The 16,892-nt window shown below is 54.7% G+C and overlaps 1 protein-coding gene across 1 annotated transcript; it reads left to right on the top strand.

Moving 5' to 3' along the window:
- The first annotated feature begins 7,438 nt into the window (after positions 1–7,438).
- CRYBB2 (crystallin beta B2) lies at positions 7,439–14,936 on the top strand. Its single transcript, XM_072801927.1, has 5 exons — positions 7,439–7,492; positions 10,226–10,344; positions 11,509–11,641; positions 12,923–13,065; positions 14,768–14,936. Exons 1-5 carry the CDS (start codon positions 7,439–7,441, stop codon positions 14,934–14,936), a joined length of 618 nt encoding a protein of 205 aa, XP_072658028.1.
- The last annotated feature ends 1,956 nt before the right edge of the window (positions 14,937–16,892 follow it).

Below are 16,892 nucleotides of genomic sequence, written 5' to 3' on the forward strand. Positions count from 1 at the left end.
AGGCACAGTTCATCCCATTTCACAGATGAGGAGCCGGAGGCTCAGAGAGGCAGCATCAGCTTCCCGGGGCCGCACAACCAGAAGCGCTCGAGCTGAGGTCTGCGCTCTGAGAGCTGACTCTGGAACATGGGCTCCTGAGCCCCGCACACTATGACGTGTCCAGCAGGGGCAGGCACACATAGCAGAGAAAAAACCAACAGTAGCAACAATACTCATAAAAGCCACCCGGTCGTCCCCACAGTGTGCAGAGTACACAACTGGGTGCTCTACGGGGTCACCTCTAATCTGCTAACTGGTGACACTGAGCCCCGTGTGCGGAGAGCAGCTGAGGCCCAGAGCCCTAAGCAGATGCCCCGAGTGCCAGAGCTTTGGAGTGGCGGGATCAGGACTCAAGTTCACGGCTGCCTCCCAAGCTCATCACACCCCCCACCGCCCCACCCGGCCCGCTGGCTGTCCACACTGTGGTTGGCTAAACTAAAGCCTCTCGTGCTGCCACAGCCACTTTTAAATGGGCACCTACTGTGTTCTGGACATTGGGCCAGGGGCTGTCTGCGCCTGGTCCTGGCTAGACCACGACTGGCTCCTGGGTGACGGGGTCAGAGGAGGGATTGCAGGGAGGCCAACTCGGTGCTGCGCCAGAGGGTCCCTGCTTCCTGGCCCCCATTGAGCCTCGGGGTCCGCAGCTGGGCTGACTCTAGAGGTGGGGGGACTGCAGATCCAGGGGGGCGCAGGAGGTCACTGGTGTCTGAGGACTATCCAAAGCCTCAGACCCACACTAACCAACGGTCTGGGTCAGGGAGGGCTTGCTGTCTGCATTCAATCCTCCTAACGGCCCGGGAAGCTCAGAGAGGGATTGCTGATGGCGGGGGTCACACAGCCTGGGAGGTGCAGAGCTGAGATCTGACCCTGGGCCTGTCTGACTCCAAAAGGCCACTCTTAGCTCCAACCCAGACTCAAATTCTAGCTTCTGCAGGGACAGGGCCTGAGAGGAATAGTAAAGTAAGAGTACCTCTCGGTGACAGGAGGGTGAGGGTCACGAAAGCACTTTACCCATTTACCGGTTTAATCGAGAGGCAGCGTCGTCTAACGGTGAAAAGCAGAATGGCCGAGTGGGGCTTTCGATCCACACCACTTGGGTTCCTTTCCAGGCTCTGCCACTTGCTGTGTGCCTTTGGGCAAATTGCTTAGCCTCTCTGTGCCTCGGTGTTCTCCTCCATGGCTGGGGCTAATCACACCACCTGTCTCACAGGTTGTTGTATCGATACAAATTTAATTTGCAGGAAGGGCTGAGAACGCCGGGTAAAACGGAGGAGCTACTAGGCTGAGCGTTCGCCCTCCGCCTCACCATCGTCAAAAATTGTGACCGTGGAGACGGGCTCCATGGTTATGTGGAGCAGGGACTTCCCAAGTACTCAGCAATGGGGTTTGTCCTAAGGACGTCAGTGCAAACAAGGACATAAGGCAACCAGGCCGCAGCAAGGCTTCAGGGGCAAAAGGGGGCCCGGGGATGAGCAGGGCTCATGGAGGTAGGACTAGAGCCCATGGACTCTCGGGAGCTGGGCAGCAGGCTCTGTGGGCATCGTCCTGGGGCCCCAGCCTTGGTGCGCCCCAGCGAATGCGTCTGCCACTCCTGGTTCTCTTGGGGTCTTCTTGCCACGTCCTGCGGCCAGCAGCTCCTCCTCCAGCCCTTAGTCTGCCCCGATGGCAGCAGATGCCGTGTGCTTCCCTGTGGCCCTTAGAACTTACAATGTTGGTGTGCCCAGGGCAGTGGGAACTCTGGGGAATGAACACCCAGTGGGTGCCACAACTCATCCGATGACCCATCCAGTGGCTAACAGGAAATCGGCACGCAGGGACCCCAGCTCCCCATCCTCAGGCGGGAACTTCCCCAGCCATTCTTTCCCATTTTGTAAAATCACAGGGCCCGTGGCAATGTTGCCCGTGGAGTTGGCATCACTGATAAATCACTGCTGGGCCAGTGTGCATGTGCGGCTGCATTATGTTCAACATGATTCTTCATGGACATGTGAACATGTCAAATGCATGTTCAGTTCAATATAACCTTATCTAACCTTGTCTATGATAAGTAGCACAAACACCTCAAATTCCGGGGCACTTGGGTGGCTCAGTGGTTAAGCGTCTGCCTTTGGCTCAGGTCGTGATCTCGGGGTCCTGGGGTCCTGGGATCGTGTCCTGCATTGGGCCCTGCCTGTGTCTTTGCCTCTGTGTGTGTGTGTGTGTGTGTGTGTGTGTGTGTATCTCTCATAAATAAATAAAATATTTTTTAAAAAACCCTCAAATTCCTTTTTTTACTTCATCTGATATAATACCTATGTCCAATTTTTCAATATTTCATATTAAAATACAGATTATTACACATTTCATTTTACGATTCCTTTATGTCATAGGGTGTTTTACAGTTAATTTATTTGAAAGCATGTATGTAGGTGGATTATCCGATCAGTTTTAATCCAGGAAAGTGAAGGGGCTGCCGCAGAGTAATTGTCATGAGAAGGGAGTGTTGTTGGAACTTTTCATCTTGAAGGTCTCAGAGGTTCTTCTAGCCCTGGCTCCTGTGTGTCTCGGGAGTAAACTGTGTCCGGGGATCCTAAGGCCTATACTCTTTGCAGCAAGGCAGAGAGGAAGGTTCAGGCTCTCTGTGCGTGTATATCAGTCAGGCGATGGTGAGTAACAAACAGCCCCCAAGTCTTGGTGGTTTATTTCTCACCCCATGCCACATTTCTAATGTCGGTCTAATGCTGGTTTTCTTCACCCACTGATTCATGAACCCGGGCTGATGGAGGCTCCACCCTCTTGCAACGATGCATCTCAGGGCAATGGAAGAGAAAGCACTGGAATGTCCGGCACCCGCAATAAAATGACCAGATATCTGAGACTTCTCAGAATCCATTGGCCAGAAAGGATCACGTGACCTCACATAATTTCAAGAAAACCCAGTGATAACCTGCTGCTCACTGATACACCCTGTTGGCTGCCTCTGATTCCCTGCCGACCTTCCTGGGATCACTTCTCAAATAAACTACCTGCACCTGACCTCTTGTCTTAGCGTCTGCTTCCGAGAAAGCCCAAACTAAGACACCTTCCCTCATCTTTTTATTTCTTATTCACTAATTAATTCAACCAGTCAATAAATACCTCTGAGCACCTAATGTGTGGGGGGTCTAGGCGGACACTGGGACGCCAGGGCCTGCACAAGGACTGAACCCAGCTCTGATGGAGCTCATTGCCTAGGAGAGCACATAGAGGGCTCAGGACACACCGAAGGCCAAGGGCTTTGAGATCCCCCCACTAGATCCTTCCATGGGCACAGAGCCCTGCTTGATCTCAGATTTCTGGCCTCCACAACTGTGGGACAATACATTTCTGGGGGACGGGCTTTTTTGGACATAATTTTGATGGTGGTAAAATATGCTACAAAACATTGGATTTACTATTTTAACCATCTTAAGTGTGCAGTTCAGCAGCCTTAAGTACATTCACGCTGTTGGGCAACCAGCATCACCATCCCTCTCCAGAACGTTCTCAGCTTCTCAAACTGAAAGTCTGGGCCCATGAAACATCAATGGCCCGTTCCTCCCTGCCCTAGGCCCTGGCACCCGCCATTCAACTTCTTATCTCTATACATCTAGCTACTCCCGGAATCTCACGTAAGTGGCATCATACAGCATTTGGATTTTGTGACTGGCTTATTTCACTTTAGCAGCATGTCCTCGAGGCTCATCCATCCTATTTGCATGGGTCAGAATTCCCTCCCTTTTTAAGGCTGAATTATATTCCATTTTATGGGTGCATTTTGTTTATCCATTCATTTGTCTATGAGCATTTGGGTTGTTCCCACGTTTTGGCTACTGTGAATAATGGTGCTAGAACATGGGCATCCAAGTATCCCTTTGAGGTTCTGGTTTCAATTCTTTTGGGCTCTATCTCTGCGAGTAGAATTGCTGAGTGATAGGGAAATTTTACTGATAATTTTTTTGAGGACCACCATGCTGCTTCCATAGAGGCTGCACTATTTTGCACCTTGAATTTCTGTTGTCTTAAGCCACTCAGTCTCAGTTCTTTGTTCTGGCTGCCCTAGAAAACCAAGAAAGTCCTGACTCTAGGTCAGGTGCTGGACTCTGAGGGCACCAGGGTAAACCAGGCAGGCAGTGGCTCCCCCTCAGTGATGCTGACCTTCTAATTGGAAAGATGGTAAGGGTGCCTGCGTGGCTCAGTGGTTGAGTGTCTTGCCTTTGGCTCAGGGCGTAACCTCAGGGTTCTGGGATTGAGTCCCACATCGAGCTCCCCGCGGGGAACCTGCTTCTCTCTCTCCCTGTGTCTCTGCCTCTCTCTCTGTGGCTCTCATGAATAAATAAATAAAATCTTTTTTTTTCTTTTTTAAAAAAAGAAGGATGGTAGGCAAATAAATGAGTAACGTCATGTCAGGTGGTAAAAAGTACTACGGACATAAGCAGCATGGCTGAGCGTGTGTGTGTGTGTGTGTGTGTGTGTGTGTGTGTGTGTGTGTTGAGAGCATGGAAAGTCAGGGAGAGCAAGTCTCCCTGGAACCTGTTTTTCGAGCCCTGGTGTTGGTCCCCCTCTCCTGCCTGACCTTGGATTTTTTGTCAAGACCCAGCCTGGCTTCAAGAAAGACAAACACAGAGAGGAAATGTGAATAAATCAAGGCCAGGCGCCCGTGGGGCGGTGCTGGAGCTGGCAGCAGGGATCTGTGAGGTTTCTCCAAGCCTCAGGGGTCTCCGGGCTTGAGAGCACCCATCTAAGAACAGCAGCGCCGGCCAGGGTCCTCAGGGGGAAGTTCGCCCTCCCCGGCCTGCAGGATCGGGCCCTGGCCGCCTAGCCATACTTTAGCTATACTAACCTGCTTTCATGTCTTTAAATAACACACCAGCTCCCACACACGGTCCCTTTCTGGTTGGGACTCTCTTCCCAGCCTGGTTTCCCAGGCTGACTTGTCCCCATCCCTAAGGACTCTGTCTCTTCCTGGGAGCTCTCCTGGACAGTTTAGACTAGAGTGGATCCCCTCCCTGACACTACCCCCTGGAACAGAGTTTGGCACCAAATAGACGCCTGATAAATATTTGTCGAATGGATGGATGGATGGACGGATGCCGATCCCTGGCAAGCCACCCTCCTCTCCTTGTTTTTTTCCCAGGGCCACTGAGATTTGCCTCTGTCTGCCTTCCCCCAGGGCTCGACTGATCACACCAGTGAACCCAGCATGCCCCCGGTCCTGGCAGCCGGACGGCTGATGCATGCAAAGTGGGCATCCCCTTGCCCAGCCGCCTGACCACCCTGGCGCGGCCGAATCCAAAAGCTAATGACATTATTGTGCAGAGACACAATGTCTGCGGGCATTTGCTGACCTGGGCTTTGGTGTGGGCTTAATCCAGCATTCTCGTCCCGCTTTCTGTGGGGACGCAAGCGATCACCCGTCTTGGCGCCGACACTCCTGGGGAAGGTATAAATGCCACCTCCCGCCGGCTGGGCTTCACGGGCACTCTCGGGGGCTGGTGTCACTGGTAAGAATGCCTCTCTTGCTTGCCTTGCCTTTTTCGCTCAGCTTTGTCCCTGATGGAAAGCGTGGGAGGCCTGGGTTCGAATCCAGATGCCACCCCCTTCTGACACGGGGACCTCGGGCAAAGACTTCTAGGATCTATGCCTCAGTTTTCTCTTCTGTTAAATGGGGAGATGGGTCATAAAACCTCCTTGGCTGCGGGGCTTAGAGATAATGTAGGCGGGTGGTCCAGCGTGGCACCTGGCATGTGATGCAGACCCGGGCAACGCTCTCTATGAATATGACCCAGTGCATCAGCATCCTCGTTTTGCGGGCGACAAGGGAGGAGCATCCAGGGGTTTGTCAGCAAAGGGAATCACACCCCTGAAGGCTCAGCATCCTTTCCAGGGTGGCGAGCCGGCTCTTCCCGTAGCCACGTTCCCAGGGCGCCGGCTCCATGTCCAGCCTTGGGGAGCGTTGGTGGCTAGGAAGCCGCCGGGGCTCTCGGGGCGCTCCCAGCAACAGGTGAGTTCAGGGGCGCTGCAGCTTGGTGGAATTAACCCGAATCGTGCCGTCACGGCTGCCACGGACAGAGTGCCGGGTGGCTTCCAGGGCCGCAGCCAAGCGCTTGCAGTTTTCCTGCATCATGGAATCAAATTGTCACCAACCGTTCTTAGATTTCGTCAGGTGCCATGACGGTTCCCATGTGGCAGAACAGGAAACTGAGGCACAGAGAGGCTGACCCACCCGGGCCCCAATGCCAGTGGACAAGGCTCCCACGGTGAACCAACCAAGCTTAGGCTTTAGCATGAGAAGGAGGACAACCAGGGCTGCCCGCCGGGCCTCTGACCCTGCGACAGGCTCCACGGGCAGGTTCTGTAGGAGAGCAGAGCAGGTTTGGTCACCCAGCTGCTTATCTGAATCTCTTCCTTCTTTCTTTTCTTTAAGATTTTATGTATTTATTCATGAGAGACACAGAGAGAGGCAGAGACATAGGCAGGGGGAGATGCAGGCTCCCTGCAGGGCGCCCAGTGCGGGACTCGATCCCAGGACCCTGGGATCACGCCCTGGGCCGAAGGCAGACGCTCAACTGCTGAGCCCCCCAGGCGCCCCGAATTTCTTCTTTCTGAGGGATGGCCCAGCCCGGCCTCTAGTGTGGAAGGGGCTTCCGGAAGCCGGACGTTTTCTCTGGAGAAGGAGCTCAGGCCTCCCGTCCTTCCTGGGAACCTGTAGGCTGGCTCACCGCCCCTCCTGCGGGACAGAAGACAGTGCCAACTTTCCAGACTTTTCTGAGGTTCTCAGCAGCTGAGGAAAGTTCTCTGCTGCTGCCTACGACGGTGCCTGGGCTTCTGCCATCACGCTCACTTCCTTGTTCTCTTGTAGCCTGAGCTCCATCACGGGTGTGCTCACTAATGGGGAGGGGAGGCCGACGGCAGAGAGGAACTTCTGGGTACAGGGCTGGGGTGGGGGGAGGCAGGTGGGGAGAGAGGCGGGGGCTCGGGGGACTTCGAGAGACCCCAAGGGGGAGCCACCACACGGCCAAGCATGGCCAGTGCGTGGGTGCTGTGGCCCACGTTTTCTCTCCATCAGGAAATGCCCATGATACCCGTGGGTCCACATTCTGCTCCGCTTGTCAGGGCTGAGTGCTGGGGACCCACCTGCACCCCGCGGGAGCTCTAGTGCTTCACCACTCCTTAGCCGACCCCGTTTCCCTCTCCGGAGCTGGCCTGGACACAAAGAAATGAAGCAAAGGATGGGAGTTCACACCACCGCCTGCGGACGAGCCGAGATGGGGGACACCCAGACCAGGGCCAGAGTGGGGCGGCCCTGAGGCCCCCGGGTGAGAGAGCCGGGGACCCAGACACGTCCTCACGGCTGCTTCCCACATGTCTTCCAGGTCATTCCTGCACAGGACCACCCACCATGGCCTCGGACCACCAGACTCAAGCGGGCAAGCCACAGCCCCTCAACCCCAAGGTGGGTACCGTGGGCAGGGGGGCCCAAAGGTGCAAGCAGAGCTTCCCTCTCAGACTCAGTTTCCCTTCTCTGCCCCGGCCCTCTCTGGGATTCAGCCTCCCCCAGTTGCACCCGGGGGCACTGATTCTGAAGGCCCCTTCCTGGCCCACGACCGGCACGCCAAGGTTCCTGACACCAGTTTCCAGCTTTGGTGACTTGTGTCTCTGCCTTACCCTGCACCCCAATGATCATGGCGGGGTTCCCAGGACTGGGGCAGACCCTGAGTCTAGGTGTGAGAGGGGTCTTATGAACGGGAGGCGAGGTGGGATTCCCGACCTGCTGTGTGTCCCGAGCCAGTCACTTGACTTCTCTGAGCCTCAATGGGGAGAACTGGATTCACGGTGCAGGGTGGGTGTGAAGAGGCGATGGAAACCAGCTCAGCCCAGCATGTGGTGTGTCCACCTAACACCAGCTATTACTGCCCGCATTGCTTCCTCATCCTCCCCGCCCTCCTAGGATCCTGGGGGGAGCCTAGCCCAACGGCCGGGGGTTCATTATACCCAATCTGTACCCAAACCTCTACCAGCAACCATCCACCTGGCTGCCTGTGCCTGGCTCCCTCAGGGGGCCCTCTGTTTCAGAGGCCCTGGGCACAGGGTCCACCCTGACCCTGCCCTTTGGTCCAATGTGGGGCCTCCCCAGCCTGGGAGGCTTGAGCCACTGCAGCCCCCAACCCACTGATCCCATTTTGACTTTCTAGGGGAGAGACAGAGCACAAACAAATCTAGGACTTCAAGCAGTGGGAAGTGTTTCAGGAAACATGAAGCGGGGTAAGGGGTGCAAAGAGTTGGGATAAATGAGGAAAGAAGGTGGTAGCTGAGGTAGTCAGGGAGGCCACTCTGAGGGAGGTGGCATGGGAGCAGAGAGCCGGGTCACCAGCCACGTGAGTCAGATGGGGGCAGAGGAGAATATTCCAGGCAGAGGGCCCAGCGTGCAAAGCCCAGAGGTGGGAGCAAGCTGTGAGAGCCCGAGGACCAGCAGGAAGGCCTTGGCAACGTGTTCAGAGCCCTGCCGTCCCAGAGACACAGAAAGCCAGGCACGTCGGCAATTTAACATGTCCTAGCAGCCACGATTTAAAAAAAAAAAAAAGTACAAAGAAACAGGAGAAATTAACTTCTGTGTTCTAGTTTATCAAACCCAGTATATCCCCACCTATAATCGATAGACAAATTATGAGTAAGCTCTTTTTCATTGTTTCCTTCATGTTCTAAATCTTCAAAATCCAAGGTGTCTCTTCCATGAGCGCATCTTCACTTGGCCTGGTCGAGCACGTTCCACAGACATAGGGAGCTAAAGGCTGCGGCGTCCAATAGCCCACGTTAAAAGGATTAGATATTGTGTAAAATGTTAGCACCCATGCGCTGATAAATAACAATAGCAGTAATAACAATACCGAGCTTCTGGGCCCTCCGAAGCTTCTCGAATAGGTGGAGGGGCTGACTTTCCCTGTCCTTCCCCGGCTGCTAGAGCTCCTCTCCCAGGCCAGGGTGATAACAAACGAGTCCCTAACATCCCTATTCCTGAGCCTTCTCAGTACCCTGCATGATAGGCACGACACGCCCCCCCCCCCCATTTTTCAGATGGGCAAGCTGAGGCTCCAAGCGACCAGGTTGCTTCCGAGAGTTGTGCAGCTGGATGCAACAGGGGTGGCATCAGAGCTCACATGTCCTGACCCTCCTGTGGTCGAGTCAGTGACCACAAAGGCTGGACTGAGCCCATGGAATTTGTCCCTGAGCCCCTCTGGGCCTCCCCGCCCTGCCTTTATCTAGCTAATCCCCGGCCTGGGAGACAGGGCCATGTTGACGCAGCCAGTGCTGACCGTGTGGATTGTGCGGTGCCCCGAGCCCACCTCTTCACCCGGGGCAGCTCCCCGGGGAGGCGCGGCCGTGGAACCCCTGCCCTGAAATGTGCTCGGGAATCAGGAAAAGTGGCAGCTGACCTCTGGGTTAGCCCTCGGCTGTGAGGCCTTGGGGGGGCCCCTTCAGCCTCCCCAATGGGGATCCTGCTGGCTCCCCGCCCTGGACTGCTGAGAGCGCCAGGTGAGACAAAGAGGGTGAAGCCCCCTCGGAAGTACCCTGGTGGAGGTCAGAAGGGGCCTGCAGAGCCCATGCCGGGGATGCTAGCCTTGGGCTGAGATGGGGTCAGGGGGTGCCCACAGGCTCTCTAGGAGCAAGAGAAGCCCGACGTCGCCCGTGAGCTGGGGAGAGCTGCAGCATCTGGGGCCGCGCCCTGAGACGTGCTGTCTCAGAAACCGCGTTTCATCGAGGGCCCAGGTGCTTTGCGGGCCTGCGAGTCTGCAAAGTGCTGCCCTGGTGGAGACGCACCCGGTGAACCTGGACCCCAACTTCAGCTCCGCCCCTGTGTGTCCCAGGGGGTGTGGGATGCCCCTGAATCCACGGGAGCACGCCTGGCATGCACAGAGGCGGCGCTGTGTGCTAAGGGTCTGCTTCTCCGAATCCTTCCAGCCATCCCACGAGGTGGTTCCCTCATTTCCCATTTTCCCAACGGAGCGACGGAGGCTCAGCGAGGGGAAGTACTGGCTCAGGGTGTCACAGCTGGTTGGTGGCAGAGCCAGGACCGACTCGGTTTATGGGTCTGTGGCTCCCGAGGTTGGAGTCCGGGCCCCCTCCCCCGCGCCAGTGCCTCGCTTCGCTCCTCCCCATCATGACGGGCGACCCTGTCCTCCTGTTGCAGATCATCATCTTTGAGCAGGAGAACTTCCAGGGCCACTCGCATGAGCTCAGTGGGCCCTGCCCCAACCTGAAGGAGACTGGCGTGGAGAAGGCAGGCTCTGTCCTGGTGCAGGCTGGACCGTACGTACCTACCTGGGGTGGGGGGTGGGGGGCTCGCCTGGTTGGGGGCCCCAGGGTGAGGCAAGTGGGCTGTAAAGCTGGCGGGGACCTGCCCTCATTGTGCCGCCGGACCATGCGATTTGGTGGCTGGCAGCCTGTGGAAAGACTTTGTGCTCTGGGGTCAGATTGAGCTGGGCTCAGATCCAGATGCCACCACTTCGAGGCTGTGTCACATTGGACCAGGAACTTCTCTCTCTGAGCCTTGGCCTTCTTCCTCTGTGGAAAAAGCCTGACACCAAGGCCAGCCACTCCCTGGAGGCAGGGAGATGGACAGTGGCTTGCATGGACTTTTCTAGAGCTGCCAGTCTCTGGCTCCAGGAGTGTCCTCACTCTCCTATGAGGTTTGAAGCCAGATGTCCCAGCTCTGCATTCACTGGCCGCTCCCCCAATCCTGCCCATACTGGATCTCATTGGCATATTTGGGGGCCAGCAGCCTTGGTACCTGACCTCAGAGAGAAGGGGAGGTGGCTGGTAGGACGTGACTGCCCCGCTCAGGTCACAAAGCCAAGCACAGCCTGCAGGCGCCTGTCCTTGTGGTTCCCTGACTGCTCCTCCTTGAAAGAGCCTCAGGAATCAGGGGTGGCCCCCGGTGACCCCTCCCAAGAGGTCAGGGGTCCTGGTGGGGTTGGGGGTCCTGGGTGACCCATCCCACAACTCAAGGTTCTCAGGGAATCCTGCAGAGTGCAATGACGCCGCTCAAGTCAGAGTCTGCTGGCGTGGGGAACACGGCCCTGCCGGCCTCCCTTGTCCGACACGCTCTGGGCTCCTGGTGCTCCCGGGAGCACCTCTTCCTGGACAAGTGAAGTTTTGACCATTTAAGCACCGTATCTGATTCTCAGTTGCCTTTTCATTTTACCATTTGGATGGGAGACTTTCTCAAACAGACTTGACCCTCCTCTGCTTTCTTTCTAGAAATTGAACTTTTGATATTTTTGCTAATGATTGTTGATTGTTCAAAGTTGAGTTCTGGATAACTGAGGTGACGCTACTCTCGCCTTGGCGGTGTCTGGATTTTGATGGCTGAGCCAGGCGAGTGCGAGCCCCGGCGGCTTGAGCAACTAGCCAGGGTCCCGCCAGGGGAAGCCGGGGGTGGCCTGACCCGCCCTCACTCTGTCTCCACTGCAGCTGGGTGGGCTACGAACAAGCCAACTGCAAGGGAGAGCAGTTTGTGTTCGAGAAGGGCGAGTACCCCCGCTGGGACTCGTGGACCAGCAGTCGGAGGACTGACTCCCTCAGCTCCCTGAGACCCATCAAAGTGGTGAGCCTCCTGTCGCTTCTTGCTTCTTCCTCTCTTTGCCACCTTGGAGCTGGGGCTCTAGGGAGCAGGAAGGAGCCTTCACCTCCAGCCCTGTGACCCTTCTGATGGGCAGGGCACACTTCCCGGCTCTGTGACCTAGCATAAGTCATTCACCTCCCCAAGCCTCAGTTTCCCCATCTGTTAAATGGAGATATTTGTATCTAACTGCCCTGAGATTCCCACATGCTCAGCCTAAGGGTTGCCACATTGCACAACCCCAAGGGGGGCTCCATTCACAAAATCTCAAAATGCTCTGGGGTGGGTGCCGTTCACATTCCATTCTGTGTGCGGACCGTGCTCCCCAGGGTTGGAAGCTACCACAGAGCAGTAGCTCAACGGATGGCAGCCATCCTAAATATGAAAAGGAATTTTGGGACTGGGTGTGGAGGCAAAGGTGGGTTAGTTCTTGTTCATAACTCATGCCGGCAGGACCTGTGGTTCTTCTCTGACCCCGATTCTTACTAGAATGTGAACTCTTAGGGAGGGCACCGGGCCAGGCTCCCAAACCTCCCCAAGGCAGGTTAACTCTCCCCATAGCTTGATGGAAGATTGGAGAACACTGGACTTAGCCTCCCATAGAGCTGGGTTCCTATGTTGGCTCTGTTTAAAAAAAAAAAAAAAAAAAAAAAGATTTTATTTATTTATTTATTTATTTATTTATTTAAGACACACAGAGAGAGGTAGAGACATAGGCAGAGGGAGAGGCAGGATCCCTGTAGGGAACCTAATATAGGATTCGATCCCAGGACCCTGGGATCATGACCCAAGCCAAAGGCAGACGCTCAACCACTGAGCCATGCAGGGGCCCCATTGGCTCTGGTCTTTAAAGGATTAAAGGGGATGACTAAGAAAATATAGGAACAGGATATGGGAAGAGATGTGGCAAGGAAGAAAAGCCAAAATATCTCTGGTGCCTGTTTGGGGCCCCACCAGCCTGCATCTCTGTGTGTGTAGACTGTGACCAATTTTTTTTTAAAGGGAGCTGAGAGAAAATGAGATATCAGAATTGAATGTGCCTGTAAGTGTAGAGCCTGGAGTGTCATATGAAGACAGCCCAGTGGGACCCCAACAAACAGCCAGGGTTAACTGCTGTTGTTTATAGACACTCCGGTGGCGGGGGTACTGGGTAGCAGGTGTGTAGGTGGATTGAGCTGATCTCAACGGTGGGGCATCTGGACAGGGTGGGGGAGGCTCACCCCAGGCCCCTCTCCCACACCCACTTTCCATGCTCCCTGCCAACAGGACAGCCAAGAGCACAAGATCATCCTCTATGAAAACCCCAACTTCACGGGGAAGAAGATGGAAATCATAGATGATGACGTGCCCAGTTTCCACGCCCACGGCTACCAGGAGAAGGTGTCGTCGGTGCGGGTGCAGAGTGGCACGTGAGTGCAGAGCCAGCCCCGGGTCGCCCTGCCCCAGGAGCCCGGTCCTGCCCTGCCCTGGACCCTGCAGAGCATGTATACCCGCGACCTCAGTCTTCCCTTATGGGAAGTGGGCGTGGAGATCGTGAGCTTGTAATTGGCTTTCAGCCCCTGCAGTCCCGTCCAGAGCTGCCTTTTGGGCAGCACCCTACCTCTGGAGTGAGGCAAAGCTCGGCCTTAACCTCAATCCCCAAGAGCAGGACAGTAAACGTTAGTGGGGTGCAGATGAGGCCGGGCAGGGGTGGGAGGCAGAAGGGTAGGAGGTGACTTGAGTGGTCTTAATGGAGCTGGGAGTGGCAGGCAGTCCAGCCCATGCTGCTGCTTTACCGCATGAGTTCCTGAGTTTAGAAAGAGGACGTGTCGTTTCCCATTGAATAAACTTCCCTGGTACATGACTCTGGCCGTCACCCACGGGGAATTCCTTCTTGTGCAAAACTTCAATTCTATGGGCATCCTCAGACAGGCTACAGGCAGTGGTGCTTGGAGCTTGCTTGTGCCAGCTTGGAAGAGCTGATTCTTCAATTTTCAGAATTTCTGTGAGCTGGTTTTGAATCCTCAGTAGCTTGAAATCTGCTATAGTGGGACTATTTGCACCATAGAAATTGGAATATGTTACAAATCAAGACCCCTTTTTCCTCAAGAGAGCTGATTTACCAACACGTACTGGCATTCTGGAATTCACCAAACTCCTAAAATACTGTGCAAAGTTCTGAGTTTGTGGTCTTCATCATTTATTCATTCATTCATTCATTCTTCAATCTGTTGAGTGCCACCACATGCCAGGCATTGTGTTAGGTGCTCAGCATGTCAAGAGAGATTAGAGACCTGGCTTCTGCTTGGTAAAGCTAAGTCTAGCTGGGGTCAAGAGTTAATAATTTAAGAATCCACACAAATCTGGACTTCCTTTTTTTTTTTTTTTCAAATCTGGACTTCGTCCCTGAAAAAGGGACTCTTGAACTCAGATCCCGAGAAAGAGTAGAAGTGCAGGTGTAAAGAGAGGAAGGAAGGTCAGACAGATAAGAGCACGTGCAAAGGCCCTGTGGTTGGAGGAGCCTAGTGCATTTGAGGGACTCTACAAACTCTCGACTGGCTGGCTAGTGCGCCGAGATATAGGGACCCAAGACCAAGAGGTAGAGCTGCAAGACCCCAAGTCTGGCCAAGCAGGTCCCAGTAGGGCAGGGCTTTGTAACATTCTGGGGGGAAGAAACTGTAAATTTCATTAGGCGCTCAAAAGAGTGAAGGACCCCCCCCCCCCCAAGACGGTGGTGACTTCAAATGACAAAGGGATTACAGAGGGCTCCCGGGACCCAGCCTATTCTCCTTGGGCCTTGCAGCCAAGCATGGAGTTAGGAGGAGGGTAGACAGAGGCAGTTAAGAGACCTGTCTTATTCGAGGCTTCAATGGGCTTGAGATCATTCCTTCCTCTGATCCCAGTATCAGGCCTTCAGTCAAAAGTTGCTTCAAGAGGTAGTGAGCTCCCCATCAAAAGAAGGAAGAAAGCAGAGGCTGGATGCCGGAAGGATGGTGTTCCTGCCCAACAATCAGGAAGTGAGAAAGGATTGGGAACTCCCCCCTTCCTAATGGCTTAAGGACTCTCTCTCTCTCTCCCCCCTTTCCCCCCTCCCCCCGCCTGCCTCTCCTCTGTCCTCCGTCTGGCCTGCAGGTGGGTCGGTTACCAGTACCCTGGCTATCGTGGGCTGCAGTACCTGCTGGAGAAGGGAGACTACAAGGACAGCGGTGACTTTGGGGCTCCCCACCCCCAGGTGCAGTCCGTGCGCCGCATCCGCGACATGCAGTGGCACCAACGGGGTGCCTTCCACCCCTCCAACTAGTGCCCCCCTTTCCCTCCTTCCCAGGGGCTTGGTCTGCTGCCCAGGATCCCCCCAGACCTCCTGGCGAGTGAATAAAGTGTGACTTGCAATTTGTGTGTTGTGTTGTCTTGTATCTCCAGTGGGAGCTGAGACCTGGGTTCTGGGTGCGTGTGTGCGAGACAGAGACAGACAGACAGACAGACGGAGAACCAGGAAGTGACTGGGCTGGGGTAGGACAGCAGAACCCTCAGGAAGACTTAGAACTCTGTTGCTTCTTAGCCGTGTGACCTTGGGCGTACTGTCCAACCTCTCTGAACCTCTGTTTCTTTGCCTGGTTTGCAGCCACCTGTGCCCCATGAGAGCCTGGCTCTCTTGTACATGGTTGCTGAGAACCATCCCCCCGGGGGCGTGTGAGGGATGCTCCAGCCCTTAAAAATGTGTCCCCTGCCATTCCCATAGTAGCATGTTATCACCTTGAGCCTGGCAGTTTTCTTAGATCGGCCAGGAGAGCCAATAGCCCTGCAATCCCACCCCGTCCCAGACAGAGGGCCTGGCCCCCCGTTTCTGTTCCGTGTGTGTTCCGTGGTCCCTCCGCTCATTAGTTGCTTGGTTTGATCACTCGGCGTCACGGTTGGCCTGGATTCTAATGGCTGTTCCGGAGCCTGGCCTGTGATCGGGCCTCAGACAAGTGATTTTACCTCTCAGAGCCCCCATGCTTATACTTGGGGAAAAGGCGGGGGGGGGACAGGGCCTCCCTGATCTGGACTCAGTGGAGATGAAATGAGATGACCCGGGCATTCTCTGGATAAATGGGAATCGTTTGCTGCTCATCTGTAGCCCGAGTATCTACTTCCCAGGGCAGCTTCCTTTCGCTTCGCATGCGGTATCTTTTGATGTCGTGGTTTTACATTTTGATGTCGTCTAACATCGGTCTGTTCCCTTATAGTGTGTACCTACCCTGTCTTCTTGAAGAAATTCTTTCTAACCCCAGGTCTCAAATATATTCTCCAATATTTTTACCCCCCTGGACATTTGCAAGTTGTGCTCTTCACATGTGAATTCTCAATCCCTCTGGAGCTGGTTTTGGTGTCCAGCGTGTCTAAGTTCCTTTTGGATCTCCCCTTTTCCACTGCCGGCCACCGTTGTCCTGGAATCATTTCTTGAGAAGTCCGTTTCACCCACTGTGGGGCAATGCCACCTCTGTCGCATATTAGATGGGCTTATGTGCGTGGAGTCTACCCCCGGGGTCCCTTTTCCATTCCCCTATCAGGCTGTATCTTTCCGGACTCTGACCACATTATGTCAATAACTATTGCTTGGTAATAAGTTTCGAACCGCTCTTCTTATTCAGAAAGATTTTAGGTAGGGGCGCCCGGGTGGCTCAGTGGTTAAGGGTCTGCCTTTGGCCCAAGCCATGATCCTGGGGTCCTGGGATCGAGTCCCGCATTGGGCTCCCCGCAGGGAGCCTGCTTCCCCCTCCGCCTGTGTCTCTACCTCTCTGTGTGTCTCTCATGAATAAATAGATAAAATCTTTTTTTAAAAAAGAAAAATTTTAGATAGTCTCACCCTTGTGTACCTCCATATAAAGTCATCCCCTCGAATCTGGACAAATGGAAAACCCTGTTGAATGAGCTAAAGTGGTTAACATGATTACCATGCAGATAGGAACTAATCAGTTCTCAATAAATGTTACTTGTTTCCACTTGTTCCTTCTTCTTTAGCCAATAACTGCCAAGTGCGTATGTTCTTCCTGGACCTGGGCAGAGGAGGGGATACAAAATAAATAGGACAGAGCCCCGCCCACCCCCGGAAGCTCCCACTCTACTCTGGAGAGATGGTGATAGCTTGACAATAAGACCTTGGTGATTGGGATCCCTGGGTGGCGCAGCGGTTTGGCGCCTGCCTTTGGCCCAGGGCATGATCCTGGAGACCCAGGATCGAATCCCATGTCGGGCTCCCGGTGCATGGAGCCTGCTT

The sequence above is a fragment of the Canis lupus genome, chromosome 27 (genome assembly GCF_048164855.1).
Source record: "Canis lupus baileyi chromosome 27, mCanLup2.hap1, whole genome shotgun sequence".
Classification (NCBI taxonomy): domain Eukaryota; kingdom Metazoa; phylum Chordata; class Mammalia; order Carnivora; family Canidae; genus Canis; species Canis lupus.

Excerpts from the sequence above, each read along its gene's own strand:
- CRYBB2 (XM_072801927.1), top strand. The coding sequence starts at position 7,439 with ATGGCCTCGGACCACCAGACTCAAGCGGGCAAGCCACAGCCCCTCAAC. Across the intron at positions 10,345-11,508 it reads GTCCTGGTGCAGGCTGGACC|CTGGGTGGGCTACGAACAAG; the intron begins GTACGTACCTAC and ends TCTCCACTGCAG. Across the intron at positions 11,642-12,922 it reads CCCTGAGACCCATCAAAGTG|GACAGCCAAGAGCACAAGAT; the intron begins GTGAGCCTCCTG and ends CCCTGCCAACAG.